Source organism: Sciurus vulgaris (genome assembly GCF_902686455.1).
Source record: "Sciurus vulgaris genome assembly, chromosome: 6".
Classification (NCBI taxonomy): domain Eukaryota; kingdom Metazoa; phylum Chordata; class Mammalia; order Rodentia; family Sciuridae; genus Sciurus; species Sciurus vulgaris.
In genome coordinates this window covers 172,188,289-172,209,015 of record NC_136466.1, presented here as the reverse complement: position 1 = coordinate 172,209,015, position 20,727 = coordinate 172,188,289, and the positions used below count along the sequence as shown (strand labels likewise).

Here is a 20,727-nt window from a genome sequence, read left to right as displayed (position 1 = left end):
TCGTGGGGCTCAGCCTCTGACCCCGGCGGCCTGAGGCAGCAAGTCCTGCAGCTGGTCCTCTGGCCGGAGCCTGGGGACCCCATGTCCTTCTGAAGAGCACTTCACTCCTGAAAGGCCGCTTGTAGGGATCGACAGACCCACTCACAGCTCAGGAGGCTGGAGATGCCGAGAAGTTGCCCAGACCAATGGTCCTGGCTGGAAACTAGTGCCCGCCTTGGGACACACTGTGTGTTCAGCAGGAGGACGTGGGGCAGCCCTGGCCTCTTCCACCCCCAGGACCTGACTGGTCCCCAGTGGGGTGGCTGATTCACCCTCACTGAAACCTGCCCACCTCCGGACACAGAGGCCCTCGTCCTGCCATCGACTGAAACCCAGCCCAGGGACCAGCACCACAAGCCCAAGGGACCACAGAGAACTGGGTGCCTGGGGTAGGGTGGAACGTCCTAGTACTTGACCTGGGCCTTCTGTACACAAGTCCACCAACTGGACACTGGCTGAAGAGCTCGGTGGGAGGAGCTGGGCCCTTTCCACAGTGCCTGGAGGAAGGCTAAGCAGGCCAGACAGCCCTGGGGGCATCAGGCACAGCACTGGGGTTGAGGGCTGCAGGCAGAAGCATTTGGACCAGGCCCCCTCCCCCAGCAAGGGTCAAGGTCCAGACCCCACACCCTGGCACGGGACAAGGTCTCCCCAACACAGGCTCCAGCAGATGGGGGGCACATACCTGGGCTGCCTGCACCTGAGCTCCTGGGGCCTGGGGCCGCTTGCAGGACAGCCATAACCCCAGGACAAGCCCAGGCACCAAATACCACTACAATTCATTCCCCCACGCAGGGTCCATGCACGGCTGTGGGGCAGGCCCTGGTGGGGGACCCCAGAAGGTGTGGTCCAGTAGGCTTCCGAGGACACCGTCCTGTGCCTGGAAGGGGCCCTCCTCAGCAGGCCCTGCCCGGGTGGCCCCTGTGGCCCTGGCACCCCATGGTCTTTGACTCAAGTCTCTCAGAAGTGCAGTGTTGGTTCTGCTGTGTCTACGTAAGAGGAAGGAAAGGGGGAGACATCTGGCACTTTGTCAGGCCTGACTTCCCAGGGCTGTGGAGGGCCAGGTCAGGCTGGATACTGGCACACGGGAGGCGCTCCGGATGTGAATGGGGAGGGCAGCCAGCTGCTGCCAACCCTGGGACTTGGCTGTCACCCCCACCAGCAGGACCACCTGGGACAGAAGCCACCCAGCTCCTTCCCACTCAGACCTCTCCCGGTACCACAAACCCCACCCTTCAGAGGAAACAAGGCCTCTGGTGGTTTTTTCAAAAGAACAACAGAGTTAGGGAAAGTACCACAGGGACAGACACGGCAGGTCTCCTCACCTGGCCCCACCGAGGGAGCCTGGGAAGACTTGGACGCTGACTTTCTGGAAATGGGGCTCGTAACGCCACCAACCCCTCGTGCCCTGGGGAGGCGGGCCTGCACCAAAGGTTCCCCATGTTGGCTCTTTGCAAGAAGGCAAGAAGCCAAGCGAAGGAGGAGGGAGGACTCCTGTGTGAATCTGGGGCCCCGTGGCCTCCGGGGCTCTTCCCAAAGCTGGCCTGTTGCTCCCCACGTTGCTGCTGAGGTTGGCAGGTTTCCCTCTCACTCTGGCATCCCACAGTCCTGTCCTGGAGCCCCAGGGACACTTCTTCCCGTGGTCCCCACAATCTGAAGCGAAACCCTCCTGGAGCCCTCTTCCCACCAGAACGGCCCCTGCGGACCCCCTTTCGTAGGAAGGACTCCTGGGGAAAAAATCCCCAAGCAAAGCAACTCCCAGGAAACCATCACCAGGCTGGCCGTGAGGGCGCAGGCAGCCCTGCAGCACCCGCGGCCCAGGGAGGGGCCGCACTTCCAGACAGCCGCAGGGCACAGTCCCCGCCCTGACCAACCCGAGGCCTGGGCCACACTCGAGGTGCCCGCAAGGCGCCGGGGCAGTGAAGGCGCAGGCGCCTCGGGAGGGCAAGGCTGGCTGGCCCTGACAGCTGAGCCAGAGGTGACCACGGTGGGCAGGTGGGGACGCGGCAGTACCTTGGCCTCCCTGCGCCGGCTGTCCTCGTCCTCCTCGTGCTCCACCACGCCCTGGCTCAGGTTGGTGTAGTTCGCCAGCTTGTTCAGCAGCGAGGACACCATGGGGTTGCTGTCCATTTCCTCCTGTGAGGTGGGAAGCCCCAGTCACATCCACCTACACCCCGGGGCCAGCGGGTCATGCCCAGTGGGCCCCTCTGTGCCCACTGCTGATGCTGAGCCTTGGGCTGCAAGGAGCCAGAGAGGCCCTGCACTCAGAGGCCACGGTACAAGGACCCCACCCAGGGAGGGGCTGGGCCCTCCAGGTGGTCCGGTTCAGGGATCCCAAGGGCTCCCAGGGCCCCCGAGGGCAGCGGTGGAGGGCTGCGCCCTGCGGCTGCTCTGGCGTCTGGACATGTGAAGGGCCCAAGTGATCCAGGCGGGGCTGCCCTGGCTCCTGCCCACCAGTGGGCAGCCTGTGAAAGCCACTGCTCACCTCAAACAGTGCCATGTTCTTCCCTTCAAAGCAACTCTCTCTCTCCAGCTCCACGCTGCTGATGAACGGGCTGTTCTCTCTGGGGTTGCCATCGCCTGCAGGGAAGGACAGGGTCGTCTCAGACCAAGGGAGCAGGAAGGACCCTCTGGAGGCCAGGGAAGCCAGCCCTGGGCCGCAGCTGGCCCTGGTCCCCTGCAGGGCAGCCAACGTGGCCATGCCGAGGGCAACGCCAGTCTGTGGCCGACGGCCCTCCCACCACACGTCCACATCCCGAGGCTCCCCAGGGGCTCCCCTGGCACCGCGGCTTTCGGAATCAGGCCTTGGGCCCCCATAAAGTGTGGCTGTGATGGCCAATTCCCAGCCTCGAGGTCTCCCACTGGACCGAGGTCAGGCTGAGCTTCCTCCTCCACATGTCAGAGCTACCCTCCTGGCCTCACTGCTGGGCCAGCTTTCCCGGGGACTGGGGTCTCCTGGTCAGTTCCACGCCTGTTTGGCCTCCGTCCCAAGGGCTGAGAGTGGCCAAGGGGCACCACATCCTACAGACACAGGACCGGTCAGGACCCTGGTCAAGGGGCACCACATCCTACAGACACAGGACTGGTCAGGACCCTGGTCAAGGGGCACCACATCCTACAGACACAGAGGTGCCAGGAGCCTGGCTGGGGGTCATAGGCACGCTTAGGGTCGGGACACGGCCCCTCTCTGCCCCTGGCCTCTGACCCCAGAGCAGCGTCCACGCTGCCCACCCCCCGGGGCCTGCCTGAACAGCACACCCGTGCCTCAGGAGGGGACACAGCCTGGATGGCAACACTCCAGCCCAACACACCAGCACAGCTGCCCATGTGGGCTGCTGCACAGCTAGGACAAACCCTGCAGCCCCGTTGTGAGGGACCTGGGTGCCAACTCCCTCCGTGGCAGGGTCCAGAGACACGGAGCTCCAGATCCCCATCCCGGGAAGCACGTGTGCCAGGCTCAGTCCAGCGGAGGACTGCCTCGGTTCCCACGAGGGAGACGGACTCACGCCACAGTGACCTCAGCGACCCCCTGCCAGGCACTCCACGACCACTCGGGCACTGTGGCCAGGCTGGCCCATGGGGGAGGCGGGGCAGCACCCCCTCCAGAGTCCCTGGGCCTGAGAGGAAGTGCAGGAGCCCCACCGTCACTGCGACCCTGGCGGGAACGGCAGGGACGCAGGGGCCCTGGGAGCTGGGGGTGGGATGGACGAGACCAGGACCGGGCTCAGCAGCAGGAAGGGGCCAGGAAGGGCCACGCCAGAGCTCGGGGCCCCTGGAGCGTCCACAGGGCAACCCAGAGGGCAAGTGGGAGAGCCCTGCGACTCACCCTGGCAGGCAGGTCCCTCCACCTGCCCAACTCAGCAGGTGGCTGTCTCCTTCCCTACTGAGCCCAGAGCTGATGCCTGCAGGGACCCAGACCCAAAGTGAGACCCTCCAGGGACAGTCCAGCAGCAGCCCATGACAGCGGCCCAGCCTCAGGAGACTGGGTCCTGGAGGAGAGGGGCCACACATTGGGGCCCAGCTCCAGCGGCTACAGCAACCCACACAAAGGCCCTGGGCACTGCAGGAGGCCTCCACGTCCCCCATTTGGGGACAGGGGCACGCAGCTGGGCACGTGGAACACACGGTCTCCAGGGGTGTCCTGCTGCAAGATGAGTACCAGGCATGGCGGTCAGAGGGAGCAGAGGCAGCAGGTCTCAAAGGAGAGATGGACCAGAGCTGGCTCCTCCCTGAGCCCACATCACCCCTCAGTCCTGCGAACACTCAGCCTCAGATAACAAGACAAAGGGCCCAGGAGGACACTTGGTAGACGGACCACAATGTGGAGGCCGGGTCAGCACCTTGTGCCCGTGCACGGGGCCACCCAGCTCCTGCAGCACGAGCACAAGGCCAGGCTGGACAAGGTAGTGACCCTGCCAGGCTGCTTGTGGGGCATCAGGTGACAAGGGCCCCAGCACAGTCTTCAGCTGGGGAACTCGAGCTGTGATGTGCCTCCATGCCTTCCTGACACTCTGGGGACAGACATTTTAAAAACCAGTGACCCAATCTGCAGGTCAGTGACCAGCACTCACAGCCCAAGGGCACACTCAGTTTGTTTTGCTGTTTTGACAGCAGCTTTGAGTTTCAGATCCCCTGGATCCTGGTGGATTACGATGAGCAGCTTTGACCTTCAGATCTCCTGGATCCTGGTGGATTACACTGGCTTTACAGTAATCCCGTTTGTACAGAGCACAGCTTGCTACCAGGAACCCCACGGGACCAACCCCGAGGCACTGACACGTCCTGATGCGTCCAGGCCCACCTCGGCCCTGGTGGCTCAGAAGAGGCCTGACCCAGGCCCTGGATCACAGACTGGAATGGTCAAGGCCAGCAAGCCATTAAAGAAGACAAAGCACCCAGCCCTAAATTCAACACCAGGCCACTCCTAGGCCCAGAAATGTGGTGCCTGGTCACATGTTCCAACACAGGTGGCCCAGGGCAAAGCCTTGGCAGGGCCAGCTTGCCTCTGACCAGAGGCCCACCTGGGACCCACCTGGCATCCCACTGCACAGGCTCCCTGGGCTCCCCTCAGCCCTGCCCAGGAGCCACAGGACGGCAGACGCAGGAAGGACAGGTCCTCCGTCCAGAGCTCTGGGGCGGGGGTAGGGGGCGCGGCCATGCTGTGCCTGCCCTGCAGTCTGACTGGGCATGGCTCTGAGGACCCCGAGGGGCCTGTGGAGGTGCCTTCCCACTGAGTTCAGCCCACATCCCCCAGGAACATGCTGCCCGCTCTCCCTAGACACAAGCGCCAGCACCTCAGGCCACGAGTAGAACTGAAAATGCAGCTGGTCCTTCAGGGTCTGGGAAGCGGGGAGAGCGGGGTCTGCAGACCCACACGTGCACAGATGCTCACACGCACACACGTGCACAAAGATGCACACACACGTGCACACACGTGCCACCCATGCATGCAAGAGCCACGTCCAGTGTCCAGGGCTCTGCAGCGCTCCCCTGGAGGTGCTTCTCTACAGGGACTGTCACAGAATGGACACCAAGTCCGGCCTTGTCTACGTGGCCAAAGGTCGGAAACGGGACACATAAGGTGGGCACGCTTGAGCTGGGACACACAGCAGCAGGGCCTGGCCCAAGGGGAGCTGGGCCAAGGGGAGCCAGGCTGGTGGAGCCAGGGTCAGGGGGACTGGAGGGGAGGACAGGGCAGACTGACCATGCTCTGGAGGGACACTGGCCTGCCTGCCAGGCCACCTGCTCCCCCTGTGTGCCCCACCTCCACAGAGGCCCACAGCGCCAGCAGAGGTACCCACTGCAGGGTCCCTGACCACAACAGCTCTTGGGAAGTCCCCAGCTGCGGCTGCCATGTGCACGATCCCCATGTGGGACCAGGACATCCACGGAGGACAGTGACCGCGCCAGGGAAACACGCACACACACACACGCTCTGAAACAGAGACACTCTGGAGAAAGATGTGGGGCGCACAGGCCTGGGTGGCAGCATCCTCGCTGCAGAGGTGGCCCTCCACCTGAATCACCCCGAAGGTCCCCTGGGGCCAGCTGCAAGGATGAGGCCTGCAATCCTGCAGAGCTGCTGGACCCTGCCTTCCTCTGCGGGAGCTTGAGAGCCCACCCAGCCCGCTCACCGGTGCTCAGCCAGGCCACCCGTGCCGTGCACCCACAGGGAGCTGCAGAACCAGGGCCTCAGCGGCCTGCACAGCAACCCGGCCCTTGCTCGTTCACAGGGAGGGGCTCTGGGAACTGCACTTACGTCTCATATGCTCAAAAGAAGGAAAAGCGGGAGGAGGAGAAGCCAAGAGGCCAAGACCCAGAGCTGGGATGGGAGGCTGTGCTGGACGTGGGCAAACCCAGGCTGGCAACCAAACAAAGCCTCAAGCAGCCCAAGTTCCTCTGCACGGAGCAGTGGGTGAGCAGCACCAAGATGCCCTTCGTGTGCCAGCAAGGGCAGCACAGGTCTGAGCAAGTCCCCAGCACACTGGGTCCTGGGCCACTTCCCTTCCAGGGAGCGCGGAACAGAGTAAGCTGAGCCACCATGCCCCACTCCGTCACAGGGAGGGAGGCCTTCCACCTCCCCTCATGTGCACGGTGCATGTGACCACACGTGTGTGTGCAGCTTCCCAGCCCATCCGCTGGAGCTGGCATGAGGAGCTACTCGGCCTAGCTCCCAGCCCCTGCTCAGGCCAGGGCTCCACGGAGGAGAGGCGATTCCAGGGCGGGCGCAGGGACACGTGCCCCAAGCCTGAGGGTGTACATGGAGCAGGGCAGGGATGGTCCAAAGGCTGGAGCAGCCCACCAGTCTCCCACCTCCACCTCTGAGCCAGCCAAGCTCAACCCATCAGGGCCAAGAGACACACTGACGGACATTCCCCACAGAGCACAAGGGGTCCACCTCCTGCAGAGCACCAGCCATTCCAGGAGGCAGGGCAGAAGCAGAACCCACCAGTGACCACCAGGGGTCTGCTCAGAACCTTCCACAGCCCGATGACAGATGGGAGGCAGGGCATGGACGGGCCACTGCACCTCCTGACAGGCACCTAGGACGATGGTAGGGGACACGACTGACGTCCCCATCACAGTCAGGTGGGCCCCAGAGGCTCCTGATCTGCCACCAGGGAAGAGGAGGCATGCTCAGGGGGGTTCCTGCCAGGGACACCATCTGAGTCTGACCACAAGCAAGAATCAAGGAGATCCAAACCAAGGGACGTCAGCAAGACTCAAGCCAGCCATTCGCACAGCTAGAGAGACAGGCAGACGGAGCAAAGTCCAGAGTGCAGGCAGCCATTCGCACAGCTGGAGAGACAGGCACTGAGGAAAGTCCAGAGTGCTACACTCTCATCCGTTTGGGAAGAAGTGTGTGCTTGATAGAGACAGGCAGAGGAGGGGAGGAGGGGTGGGAGGAACAGACAATGGACACAGGACAGTGTCAACGGGAAGCTGAGGCATAGGGAGATGGAATTCTCTCTACTTCTGCAACTTTTCCCAAGACTGAAGTTAAATCAGAATCAAGCCTAAAGGAGAACACATTCAAACAAGAACGTCTGCCGCCTGTGTAGGCTGAGGGTCTTGGTAAAACGCAGCTGCTGGGGCCTATCCATGGCCTCCTGTCTCAGGATGCCAGCTTGGGGACCTCAGGCTGTGATCCACTGGACCCGGGCAGCACTTGGGAGGCCTCAGGGATGAGCGCTGAGCTCTCAACCAGAAGCTCTGTCTAGAAGACAGGCATGGCCCTCTGGCCCACTGCCCCTGGGAGGGATGAACACAGGGCTTCGGATTCTCCCGCCGTGGAGCCAAACTCCACTCCCAACCTTGGACAAAGTCACCAGCTGGCTGGGCTCAGGTTCCTGCCTCCCAGAAGGATGTGGAAGGGCAAGTGCAGGTCTGAAGCCCGTCCCTGCACCGTCCTCCACCCCAGCTCCGGTCAGGGCCACTGCTGGCCCTCTCTGAAAGCAAAAGGCAGCCCAGCCAGGGTTGGGTTCTTAGCTTCCAGCTGTGGTGCATGAGAGGCTGCCAATCTGAGCCACCAGCCACCTGGGCGCACAGCTGCTATGTTCCAAGGAGTTCAAGGACACCACCCTTCCTGACCGGCGCTCCTGGGCAGCGAGACACAGGCACCCTGGGTGCACAGTGCTCCTCTTGCAGTGCTTGGACACAACCCCACCTGCCACTGGACTCCACAGGAGCCCCCACAGCTGCCTAGGAGGAGGGAAAAGCAGAAAACAAGAGGAGCTTGTTCAAGCTGGGTGAAGACTTGGCCATTTATTTACCTTAAGGGACGAAACCTAGCTTGCTGAGAAACCTGGAAAAATGTAACAGGAAACACCTACAACCAAGGGACTCGCCCTCAGTCCACGCCACAAGAGCCACGGGCAGCGCTGGACGCACCCATCTGCTGCCCACCCGAGCACTCTCTGGCCCAAGTCCTGAACCATGACCCATAGCATTCAGCCTGAAAAGGCGGCAAGCCAGCCAGGTGCAGCGTCACCTGTCCCCCAGCTGTGGAGGCTGGTGGGAGGACAGCTGGTCCCAGGCCAGCCCTGGCGACTCAGCAAGACCCACCTCCAGAGAAGCTAAGAGGGTGCAGGGCAGCAGGAGAGCTCTTGACTGGCAGGCGCCAGGCCCTGGGCTTGGCCCTTGGCACCAAAGAAAGAAAACAGCAACGCCGATGCTTTTCCTATTATTTTTGACGAATGTCCATTCAGTCACCACATTCTCGGGTCCCGGGCAGAAGGGAGATACCCATTCCAGACGTGTCTGGGAGACCCGAACCAGCAGGCGGAACCCAAGCCAAGGAGGAAGACGAGCCCACCTCACTCCACCAGAGCCAAGGAAAAAAATCAGATGTGTCTACCTGGGGTTTGCCTGCATTTCCCCAGATGGACGCGCGTGCCCCGGCCTGGTTGGTGTCACTGGGCGCCACACTGCCAGGCAGCGTGAAGGGTCATGCTTCGGCCGAGCCACTGGGCTGGGGTCAAGCTGCCCACCTGCTGTGGTGTCAGCAGCCCTGTCGCCATCAGTTACCATGACGAAAGGAGGAACCAAGCAGAAGCCTGAGCGGAGAGCCGGGCACAGCTGCCAGGAGGGAGGGCTCGCTCTGCCCACTGAACGAAGCAGAGGGCTGGCGTGCCAAGGGACAGCGGCAACTGAGGCACCCTCGGCCACGCACTTCAACAGACACCACTGCCAGCCAGGGAGCAGGGCGGAACCTGCAGCCTGCAGGCAGGTGCAGGCGGGGCAGCACTCCCCGACCAGGTCCCTCTGCAGGGACAGGCCAGGATTCTCACCAGGCCAGATGTTCCAGCATGGTGCCATCAGGCCACGGGATCGAGTACCACATCCCCAGACTCCTCCCATGTCCTCCCCAGATGACAAACCTGTCCCTGGCACCTCCCCTCTTGTACAGGAATAGCTCCTAGCAATGCCCGGTTTCCCATCAGAGGCAACGGCCAGCCACCCACCCGCCATTGAGGCTGAGCCCGGGACCCCACCTGAGAGGCATCGAGAGAAGGTCACAGCCACAGGACCCCACCAAGCACAGATGGAGGGCCCTGGACTCCCAAGGCTGTGTGCTGGGAGGAGGTCACGGGGTCACCCCGTCCCGCCTACCTCGCACTGTGACGGTGCAGCTGCTCTGTCACCCAGAAACGTGACAAGCAGGGTTTTAGGACAGGATGAAGAAAGGAAGCCTGGAACATTGCAGAAGAGGAGGCCACTGGACAGGGCGGGCCCTGCCCAAGTTCCCAGGGCCACCAGGCTGCGACCAGTGGCGCCGACGAGGGGCCTCCCTCCAGGGGCCAGCACCTGTGAAGCCCCAGGGCGGACTCTGCAGGAAGAGCCCACTGGACCTGGCTGGAGGGGCAGGAAGGAGCCCGCAGTGCTGAGCACTGGGCCCCGGCCCCTGTGCCCCTGCTCTCCTCACCAGCACCTGCTTCTGAGCCTCTGGCAGCCGCTTCCTGTGATCAGTCCTCTTGTGTGTGTGTGCGAGGGACTGAACCCAGGGGTGCTTGACCACCGAGCCACATCACCAGCCCTTTTTACGTTTGAGACAAGATCTCACTAAGTCACTTAGGGCCTCGCGAACTTGCTGATACTGGCCTTAGACCTGAAATCTTCCTGCCCCAGCCTCCTAAGCACTGGGATCACTGGGCAATTCGCCTCTGTGGAGCCTTTAAAATGCACACTGAGTGGTCTCAACAGCTCCTGCAGAAAGTGGCCCCAAGTTCCCTCAACCACCTCACGGCACGACCTGAGTGCTCGGCAGCTGAAGTGCCCCTGCATGACCCCCACCACTTTCTACCTAACGCCCAACTGCAAAGGACCCAGAGATGGGTCCATGGGCAGAAGAACAGTGGGATCAGCACCCTGAGGCCCCAGTGCTGCTGGCTGAAAGCAAGGATGGCAGAGGCTGAGTGGGCAACTGCACAGAGTGGGGAGCAGGGGCCACGCCACGTGGGCATACCCAGCAGACCCCTCTGCAGGTGAGCAGGTCAGCAGCACAGGGTGCAGGGACAGCACACCCACCTGACGCCAAGGACACATGTATGCTCTTCCTCCCCAAAGCACAAGCCTGGCTGGCTGTGGAGGATCAGAGGACCTGCCAACAGGCCTGCCACAAACCACCTGATCAAGACCCTCACCCGTGACCACTGGAAGCCAGGCAAGTGCCAAGGCTGGCCAAGGTGCCTGGACACCAGATGTTCTAGGGGACCCTGAAGCACCCTGGGGCCAACCACCTCTGGGCAGCAGGTCCAGCAGAGGCCACAGAGCTGCACAGACCCACCTAACACTGCTGCCTGAGAGACCCTCAGCCTGCCCCTCTGCCTTGAGGCTGCTGTGTGCTGGAGCCTCACCTGGCCCTCTGCCCTTCCCCTGTATCAAGGAAACCATCCCACACTAGAAAGTGGACAGCCTTCCTGCGCCCACCTGCCCTGGCATGTCCAGCCAGGTGGATGCCTTTCAAAGCATGGCAGCTACGACCACCCTTGGGACTACGACAGGCACGTCCCCAGCAGAGCCTAGTGTTCAGGGCGATCACACGGCCCCTGTGGAAACACTTGCAGAGACTCAACACCCATGCCAGCAGAAAGCTGCCCACCCGAGGCAGCCCTGGTCTGATCCCCATGCGTCCCACAGAGGCCTCTGGGACTTTGTGCACCGCAGGCAGCAACCCCTCCAGAGGGAGACCCCAAGGAACAGGGGCTGGAGGGTTGCTGCTGTCCCCAGAGGGGGGCTCTCAATAGACAGAGGTGGCAGGGCCCTCCGGCAGGGGAGGGATGGCCACTCTGTCCAGACAAGCACTGGGTGTGAGAGGCCCTCTGTGGTTCACAGGCACCCCTGAGCAGGCAGACGCCAGATTCGCGGTCCGCCCACCACCTCACAGCCCTGGGGGGCTGCTGTGACACCTGGTCAGATCCTTAATTCCCAGCCATCTGGGCTGGGGAAGTATTCCCTGTCCAGAGGGAGAGCTGGGCCCAGCCTGCAGCCAGACCCTCCTCAAGTGGCTGAGCTGCGGCCTGTCCAGCTCCTCCGGCTGGGATGCATATGCTCCTCCCACCCTCTCTGGGTCCAGGCTTCAGCCCAGTTCTCTCAGGAGTGCTAAAGGGAGGGGCAGAGAGCTCTCCGAGATGCAGCCAGAAACATTCCCCGCAGTCAGTCGTGCAGGCTGGCTAAGGACGCCGGCCCCAACGTCCAGCAGCCCCCGCCTCTTCCTGCCACCAAGCATGGGCAGGAAGTCCGCCTGGTTCCGCAGTGATGCAGGCCCCGTGGGGTCATGCAGGGGCCTGTCTGGGCATGGAGGCTTAAGGCCTAGCGGGGAGCAGCCCAGTTAGTAGGACCCTGAAGCTCTGCACCCACAGCAGAAGAGTCCCAGCTGGTGACCTCCAGGGACCACACTCAGTCTCCCAGGGACAACCCACCATTGCCAGACACAGAAGTCCAACCCCACCCCACCCCACCCCACCCCCAGCTCCGGAAGACACTTCCTGGTGACGGGTGCTCTCCGGAAGGGTAAGTGTGGGAACAGTGTCTATGGGATCAGGGTAAGTGTGGGGACAGTGTCTACAGGATCCAGGACCCTCAGGGCAATGAACAACCTGTCCTTTGCCCTCCAGACGTGGCCCTTTCTGCACCCTAAAATCCAGCAACCTGGCCAATCCAGACGGGCAGAGCACCCCAAGGGCAGAGCGCCAGGGCGTAAGGTCTGCCTTCAAGCCAGGAAGAGCTACGCAGCTCCAGGCCCAGAGAGCGGGCGTCCGACAACAAGCTTCTGGCTGAAACAGCAACACATTCTGAGAAACAGAGGAGACATTGAGAACAAGAACCACCCACAGCCCGACCGCCCGGAGGGCCACCCTGCCTCTCACGCACTCAGACCCACATTCTTCCCTCCCGCGAGGACACGGGGAGGGTGGCCCCAGCTCCCCACCTTGAGCCTCCAGGAGAGGGGCCGTCCTCAGAACAGGCCTCTCTGCAGGGGATCCCACCCTTCTCCACGTCCTGGGCCCTCCCGACTCCCCGGCTCAGACGTGGAGCCCCGAGGCCCTGGCGCCCAAGGCCCCACACGGTGTGAGCGCTCAGCTAGCCCATCAACGCTGGTCCCCTCCACCTCCACCTCCACCCTCCCTGCAGCCCCAGCCTGACTCCAAACGCATTTCATGTCCAGGCTGGCACGGCCCCGAGGGCCCCGGGTGGCCAGCCAGGGCTGACGGGCTCCCATGCAGATGGCAGTGGTGGCGGCAAACACCCCAAAGTGAGCACAGCCCACAGCGCAGGGACAGCGCAGGCCAGCAGACGCAGCAGCCAGGCCCGGGGCAAGGCCGAGGCCCAGGAGATGCTTGGCTGTCCAAGACCAAGTGTCCACTCTGCCTACAGAGATGGAGGGCAGTAGAGCCCCAGCACACTGCAGGCAGATGCTGACGCGTGTGCAGGCATGGACGCCACACAACTCACACATGCGTGTGTACACACGCTCACGTCAGACACACATGCAACACACGGCGGCCCTGTGTGCCCACGTGTACACACAGCCACGCACACTCATCCACACACACAGCAACACAGAGAGCCACAGACTGCCCAGGGCAGGCCCTGTGAGTGTCTGGGACTTTCCATCTAAAGGACATGACCCCGAGGGGAAGACGGCCTCCGGTGACTTCAGTCCCTGACACCCCCGCGTCACGCGGCCGGGGCTGGTCCTGGTCCAGCCTCTCTTCCCCAGAGACAGAGCTGTGACAGAGCCACGCAGGGGCAGAGGAAAAGGGCCACGTATCGGTCCCCAAAGCCCCCCAGCCCCGCCCTGCACCAGCAGAGCCCTCCCTGGGGCCGGCTCCCATTACAGGCCGTCTGGCTGCGGTCAGGACCCTTCACTTACGAAAGGAAACCCAAGAGAGCCGGGCGCTGCCCGGCTCTGCTCTCCACTGCACCGGGTCCTCCCTGTGACCGCGCTGCCTGCCTCCATGAGAGGCTGCCGACACGCCGGCGCCAGGGACCTGCAGACAGAGCCGAGGCGCCGGAGGTCATGGCCACTCTCCTGGTGGCCAACTTCTGCTGAGGAAAGTGGAGGCAGTCCTCAAGGACACATCGCTCAGGTGGACATCCCCAGGGATGGTGACCCCCTCCAGGGTCCCCACCGTGAGGCCAGCCCCAGGACACACAGGGACACTGACCAAGCACACAAGCCAGCATGCATGTGACACCCACGAAGCAGCCTCAGGCCACAGCGAATCTGGCCACGTGTAAACAGATGGGGCAGCTAACCCCTGCAGACCCTCCCCGGAGGGCCGTGAGTGGACGCGGCCCAGTGGGGCTCCCCAGGACAGACTCAGGACATGGCCGTGCCTGCTCAAGTAACACACCAGCGCAGAACACAGTCCTTCACCCAACGGCCTCCTCAAAAAGAAACCACCCCAGGAGAGAACCCAGGTGTGCCAGGACCAAGCGAGGGGCCCACAGACTGCTCGTGCCCCGAGCCCCTGCGTGGCAGCACAGCCCTGCGGCCCCTCCTGAGTGGGGCTCCTAGACCAGGCTCAGCACTCCTGCTGGCTCCCCTGCAGTCGACTGCTCGGCAGCCTCCCTCCTGACCTCTGTGGCTCGCTCCTAGGGCCAGAGCTCTCGAGGGCCCAGGAACCCCAGGCCCACCCACTGCCTGGACACCACCTGTCCTTTCCTCAAGCCATGCACACCAGGCCCACTGGGCCCTTGGCTGCTGAGTTCCCTCACCCCAGAGGAGGGGCTCCCTCACAAGGCCCCAGCCATCAAGGCTCCTGCCCCAGTGCAGCTGTCCCTGCAAAGGGACCCGAGGGCACCACCCACCCAGCTAAGCACGGCCCCAGGAGAGCGGTTAATACTTAACCTGAACTTCAAACTTCGCTCTCAGGGCTCAGGCCGCGGGGCCTGAGATCACAGCCACAGGGGGCCCACCACTCCAGGCCCACCCAGCTGTACAGACAGGAGAATCCTGTCATTGACGGCACCCAAGGACAGAGGCCCCAGGAAGGCCATGCTGGCCCAAGGTCACCAGCCGAGCACAGGGCCCAGGCCTGCCTGCGAGTCCCTAGGGCAGGTCCAGCAGGATTCACTGTGTTCAATGGGCAGAGGTCCTGATGAGAGCATCTTCTGTCCTTGTCCCTGCGGGCTGGGGACAAGGCCTACGACATTCACTGGCCACAGCAAAGACCTCCCACGATGGCTGCTGCCCACAGCCCTGGACGCACCCTCGCCTTCTCGGCACCCCTCTCTCCCCTCTCTCCAAACACTCCTACCGATCACAGCAGGGGACACCTGGGGTCGGCTACCTGAAGAAAACCACTGAAATGCAGCAGTGCTACCCGCACGGGGGGCAGCCACAGGCCTCCCAGCACCCTCGCAGGCGGGGGGCAAGGGGCTCCCCCCAGGCGCAGGAAACACAGTGTTTGCACACGTGCACACTGCTGGCTGCCCAACCACAGAGTCCTCAATGGACGTGGGCAACCCCGGTGTCACACACGCAAGGCTCCTGGCAGGCTCCGCCTCCTTCCCTGGAATCTCCCTGGCCAGCCCAGCGCCAGGGCTGCACACCCTGCACACTTCTGAGAGGCCAAGCGCTCGTCCCTGTCACTAACGGAGAGCGTGACTCACGCAGATCTGTGCTCAGGCCCATGCTGGGCACCTCGCCACCCCACCACCTCTCCAGCACCTGGCACCACCGTCCCAGCATTCTGCACCTGCACCCTTCTCAGCGGCCACCCGACGCCCGGCTGCTCCAGCCCCACGCTCTCCCCTGGCACCCCCGGCTGTGTGCGAATCTCGTTCTCCCCAAGATGGAAGGGAGACCATTCACACTGTACTGCAGGCCGTGAGGGACAGGCCATGAAGGAGGACTTCCCAGAACCAACAGTGGCCAGTAACCTGAGCCTGTCCTGCCAGAGGGGCACAGCCATCCACGCAGGACCCTCGGAGGACCCTCCATCTCTGGAGCCACCCCAAACTCCTCCTTTGGGCAGCAAACTCTCCTACCAGAGAGGTCAGGAGCCGGCTCCAGCACAGAGACCAGGAGGCCAGGAGAAAGTCCCAAAGAGGACACCATGGATCCCGGACCAGGAGGCCCCTCACACGAATGAAAGGCCCGTGGCCAGGACAGGTTCAGATCTGAGGCGGAGGCGCTCACCCCCTGCAATCCCCCTACCAGGGCAGCTCACTGGACAGCCTGACCACAGGGGAAGGAGGGGGACTGGCACCCAGCACCACGCCCCTCTCTCCTTGGTGTGCACGGTGTCCTGCCCCTGCCACGCCCACAGGATGCAGACTCACTCTGCCACCGCCTCCCAAGGGCAGGTCTGTCACCTGGAGACTGGGGCACAGGGAGTGCCTCCGGGCCACCTGCTTCCGGGGCCTCTTTGTTCCCTTGGTGTGGTTTGGTTTTCAGTGCTGGAACCCGCCTTGGCTGCTAGGCAAGTGTTTGCCACTGAGTACACCCCAGTCCCTCCTTTGGCTGTGACAGAAACGCGTACAGAGCACATTAGGACACCTGTCTGGCCCCACACACGGACAGCAGCGAGTCCCCAGATGCCACCCATGACCCTCAACGCCAGCTCCGACCCTTGCTGGCTTCCCTGCTCAGCTCATCAGAGCAACTCTGGGGTCCCTGTGTGCAATCCTGACATCAGGGCTCAGCAGAACAGCCCTGGGACCCCGTGCTAGTCCATTTGTATGGTTTAGGTTCCGCAAGCCCTACTTCCCCAGCTGACCAGGCAGCAGCCTGCAGACGCATCCTCTCACCAAGGTGGCAGCAGGCCCTCCAGGGTACCATGGAGCATCACCTGCTGCCAGCCTGCCCCCAAAACCGACAGGACAAGGGTGAGCCAGGGCTGTGTCGGGGGGCAGGGTTCACCTTACAGAGAGAGGAAAGCGCTCCCAAGGAGACCCACAAGAGTTCAACAACAGAGCACAAAACCATGAAAAGGGATCCAGAAAGAGGAACAGGAACCAGAGGAGAGGAAGCCTGAGTGAGAGGCCAGCACTGACCAGAGGAGGCCGGGGCTGGAGACAGGGTGGACCACCGCGGAGCCTCACCAAGGGCCAGCGTGGTCGCTCCTTCCCAGGGCAGGGCCTGTGGGCCACCTCACCAGGGCCCTGCATCTTCCCGCAGTCCTCCACCATCCCCCACCCCCTCGTGTCCTGAGGCCCTGGAGGCTGCGCCTGCCTGGGGAGGCCCGGTCAGTGCAGGCGGTAGGCCAGGGCCCTTCTCTAAAGTCAGAAAGGAAGTACCTCACCCGCAAGCGCGTCTCTCCCCTCCAACACACTCCCTCCAGAAACGGAGGCTACTGTGCCTTCTCACTTTCAAGAGACATCTCACATCGAAATTAAACTCGGGAAGTTCTGTCCTGAAGAAGTACTGAGGGGCGTGGCCCCTTCCTGGGTGGGACCCCAGGCCATTCCAGAGCACAGGGAGGGGCGAGGCCTCAGAAGGGCCTACTCCCGGTGTGACCCAGGAGCTAAGGATGTGGGAACTAAAGCCAGGCGAGGACGTCCCTTGCCTGTCCCTCCCCCTCCCCAATCAATGTTCACTGATTTTGTGGGGAGCAGGTTCCTGGGGTGGGGGGAGCTGAGGGCTTCATTACTGACACACACCACTCAGGCAAAAAGGACACCATTTTCTTGGCTCTGAGATGCCAGTCAGGCCCGGGCCAGGGTCCAAGCTGTAGGGAGGCAAGGGCCGGGCTCCCACGGTGGTGAGCTCTGAGAAACCGGCCAGAGTAGTCCTCCAGAGGAACAGCAGCTGCAGAGGCCCTGGAGGGCTGTCAGCTCCCTCCAACCCTGCACATCACAGCCCAGGAGGCCCTGGAGGGCTGTCTGGCTCCCTCCAACCCTGCACATCACAGCCCAGGAGGCTCTGGAGGGCTGTCTGGCTCCCTCCAACCCTGCACATCACAGCCCAGGAGGCTCTGGAGGGCTGTCGGCTCCCTCCAACCCTGCACATCACAGCCCAGGAGGCCCTGGAGGGCTGTCTGGCTCCCTCCAACCCTGCACATCACAGCCCAGGAGGCCCTGGAGGGCTGTCGGCTCCCTCCAACCCTGCACATCACAGCCCAGGAGGCCCTGGAGGGCTGTCTGGCTCCCTCCAACCCTGCACATCACAGCCCAGGAGGCCCTGGAGGGCTGTCGGCTCCCTCCAACCCTGCACATCACAGCCCAGGAGGCCCTGGCTTGCTCAGGTCTGGACTTCACTCAGGACCCCAAGTCCCAAGTCCCGACAGCATGGCACCTTCAAGGTCGCCCTTCCCCATCCCTGACCCAGGGGGCTTCCCAGAGGAGGGAAAGACCTGCGCTGCACACAGATGACTCCTGCCACCAGGCAGACTTGACCCTGTCCTGCACGGACCCCATGCTACAGGCCTCTGGGAGGCCTGGCTGTTCCCAGCTTCTGCAGGACTTTCCCACCGGAAAGAAAAGCATGTGGTCCCTTGCCCTGCTGGCCATGGGGCATACCTGAGCACCAACTCTGAGCTGGAAGCCCCCATCAGAAATCAGGACACAACCAAGCAAACTCAAAGACAAGAGCATGTCACTTCCAGGGCACAGTCAGCAGAGTCCCAAAAGCCTCTATGGAAACGTAGTGCGTCCCAATGGCCCAGGTGCAAGTCCTACAGGAGCGCAGCCAAATTTCCCAAGTCCAGCTCAGACCATAAAAGGGGCACTAAGAAGCACAGAGAAGGCCCACACGTGCCCACCCATCCATCTGCCAGCACCCAGAGAGGGTCCTCAAGCCCTCCGCAGGAACTGAGCACAGGCAGAAGGCAGCGAGTGCCAAGAGGGTAAAACGTGAGCAAGTGGGAGATGCCCTGACTGCCAGAGATCACACCCCCGTTCTGAAAGAAGTGGACGTGGCCTTCCATAGACTTCTGGATACCCAGGAGCACCACTGAGGCGCCTTCTGGGAACCCAGAGTGGCTTCTGAGGGCTGAAATGAGGTAGCCTACCCTAAACACAGAACCACGGACCGTGGAAAAAGTGGACTCAGGTTCTGCCTTGAGTCTCGCCTAGTTGTACACCCCAGCCAGGCAGCAGCCCTGACCAATTCCAGCAGGATGCACCAAAGGCTGTCTGCATGCAAGAGCCTGGAAAGCTTCTCACCCCAGGTAAAGGTCACCGAAGGAAGTGGCAGCACTGACCCTGTGTACTGGGCCACCTCGTTGCGTGTCCCTAGCCCATGTCTGAAGGCTCCTGAAGTATGTCCAGAGGAAGCACCCGACTTTTCTGCCCAGGCAGGGGCAACAAAGCTTCTGAGACCAACTAGACGCAGAACCTGTCCCTGACGGGCCTGCACCCTCTTTCCGTCTGCTGCCCCTGGAGCAGGGAGCCTGAGTCTACATGTGAGTCCCCAGCATGATGTCCACACACTGTGGACTGCGATCCCTCACCTTCTCAACAGCCCCAGAAGGAAGGCCCATGAGCCCCAATTTGCAGGGAGGAGCTAAGACCCACAGATGAAGTGGCTAGCTCAAGGTGACCCACCCTCTGCAGCAGGAAAGCCAGATTTGGAACTAGGATGGAGAGACCCGGATGGGGAGACTTCCAGGCCTGTCCCCACCCAGAGAAAGCGAAAGTGCCAGAGAGCTCGGGATTCCAGAACAAAGGGCCGCAGGGAGGACGCTGGCGCCGGCGGCCCCCTCCCCAGTCCCCCAAGGACTTCTGTCCTTTCTCGGGTGACCCCAGGGGAGAACTGGCTTGTCCAAGGTCCCAAGGTCGGGTGGAGGTAGAACTGGGATCCCAGCCCGGACTTATCTGCCGTCCTGGGTCGGCCAGGAGTGAAGAAAAGCAAGACAAGGGGTAAGAGGCACAATGACAAGCCACCACCCCGGGTCCGCACCCCTTTCCCCCCACCACCAGGTGCCACCGGGGGGCCCGGACCCGCCCCCCGCGTTCCCATGGCTACACCCAGCCGTTCTGCACCTCCACCCCCGTCCCAGCCAGAGTTGAGAAAGAAAAGTGGTTTCCGGTGCCCCTGCCCCGGGTGCCCGGGACAGACATGCAGCGGGGTGGGGAGCCCGGGTCCCGGGGCTGGCAGGCGCTGCGCCGGCGGCCGGCCTGGGGGCGAGGGGCTCTGCAAGCAGGGGACACCGGGAGTGGAGCCAGGGAGGGCAGAGGTCAGAACCGCAGCCCACGCCCCAGCTCGGCGGCTCGAGGCCCGGGTCCCCCTCCTGCTGGGCCGACCCCGCCCGCCCTCCCGGCCGCCTCCCACCGGCCGCCCGCCCCGGGCCGCCCCAGGCCGCGCAGCGCGGCAGACAGGCGGCGGGAGGCCCGGCCTCCGTCTTTGTCCGGCGGCAGGTGCGGTCGCGCTCACCCGGGCTGGGGCAGTCCGGCTCCGCGCCCCCGGGGACCGCGGGCGCCTCCGCCAGCCCGGCCGCCTCGTCCCCGCCGCCGTCGGCGCGCGCCTCCACGGGCACCACGGTGAAGTTGGTGGGCATGGCGCCTCGCTGCCCTGCGCGCTCCGGCCGGGCGCAGCCGCCGCTCAGCCGCCGCGGGACTCGGGCGCAGGGGCGGGGTCCGTCCGGCCCGCCCCGCCCCGCCCCGTCCGCCACGTGACCTCACCTGCCCGCCCCCGCGGCCGGCGGAAAAGTTTGCCGGCGGCGGGGCTGCCTGTCGCGGAACCGCGCGCCCGGGACCCCGCCTGCAGCTCCTACAGGTGCCCCTGCCCTGACCACAGTCCCTCAGAGCACCCCGCTTCCCCTCTCGGGCCGAGACCGCGCGGGCGAGGCCGACTTCTCCGGCCCCTGGCCTGGCGGGGTCCCACCGGTCTGCCAGAGCGAGGGATCCTGGGTTAGTCTGGGGGGAGGGGGGATGGGGCCCTCTGGAGCTTGCTGCGCACCCCCAACCCCGTTAAGATGGTACTACCGAGAGGAGTGACCGGGGTTCTGTGACCCAGACCGCACCTCCGGTGCCCCAGACTCATTTTATCTGTGGGGGCATGCCCTGCGAGGGACCCTGAGGGACCCTTCCTGCCACTCCTGGGGATACAGGATACATCCCTTCAGACTGTGATCTGGCCCAGATCACATGGGAAAGGGAACCCCGGGGTAAGGTGAGGTTCCAGACCCAGCCAGGTCACACTGGCAGCCTTCTGGTCCAGCACCTGGTCCATTTTTCAGTGTCTGGTGGAGAACTGGAAACAACCAAATGCCCAACCACAGAGGATGGGTGTAGAGTCAC

General features: G+C 63.4%; 1 protein-coding gene across 3 annotated transcripts in view; it reads right to left on the bottom strand.

The window, feature by feature from the left end:
* SLC12A7 (solute carrier family 12 member 7) overlaps window positions 1-20,727 on the bottom strand; it is a 67,966-nt gene that overhangs the window by 23,336 nt on the left and 23,903 nt on the right. For 2 of the 3 annotated variants that reach the window (XM_079144522.1, XM_079144524.1), the window contains exons 2-3: window positions 2,522-2,616; window positions 2,050-2,172 (exon numbers count right to left, since the gene is read on the bottom strand). In XM_079144522.1, coding sequence (XP_079000648.1) covers window positions 2,050-2,172; window positions 2,522-2,616 — 218 coding nt within the window. Of the gene's footprint in view, window positions 1-2,049; window positions 2,173-2,521; window positions 2,617-19,861; window positions 20,043-20,727 lie in introns of those variants that run through there. The other variant, XM_079144523.1, reaches the window with a different exon arrangement.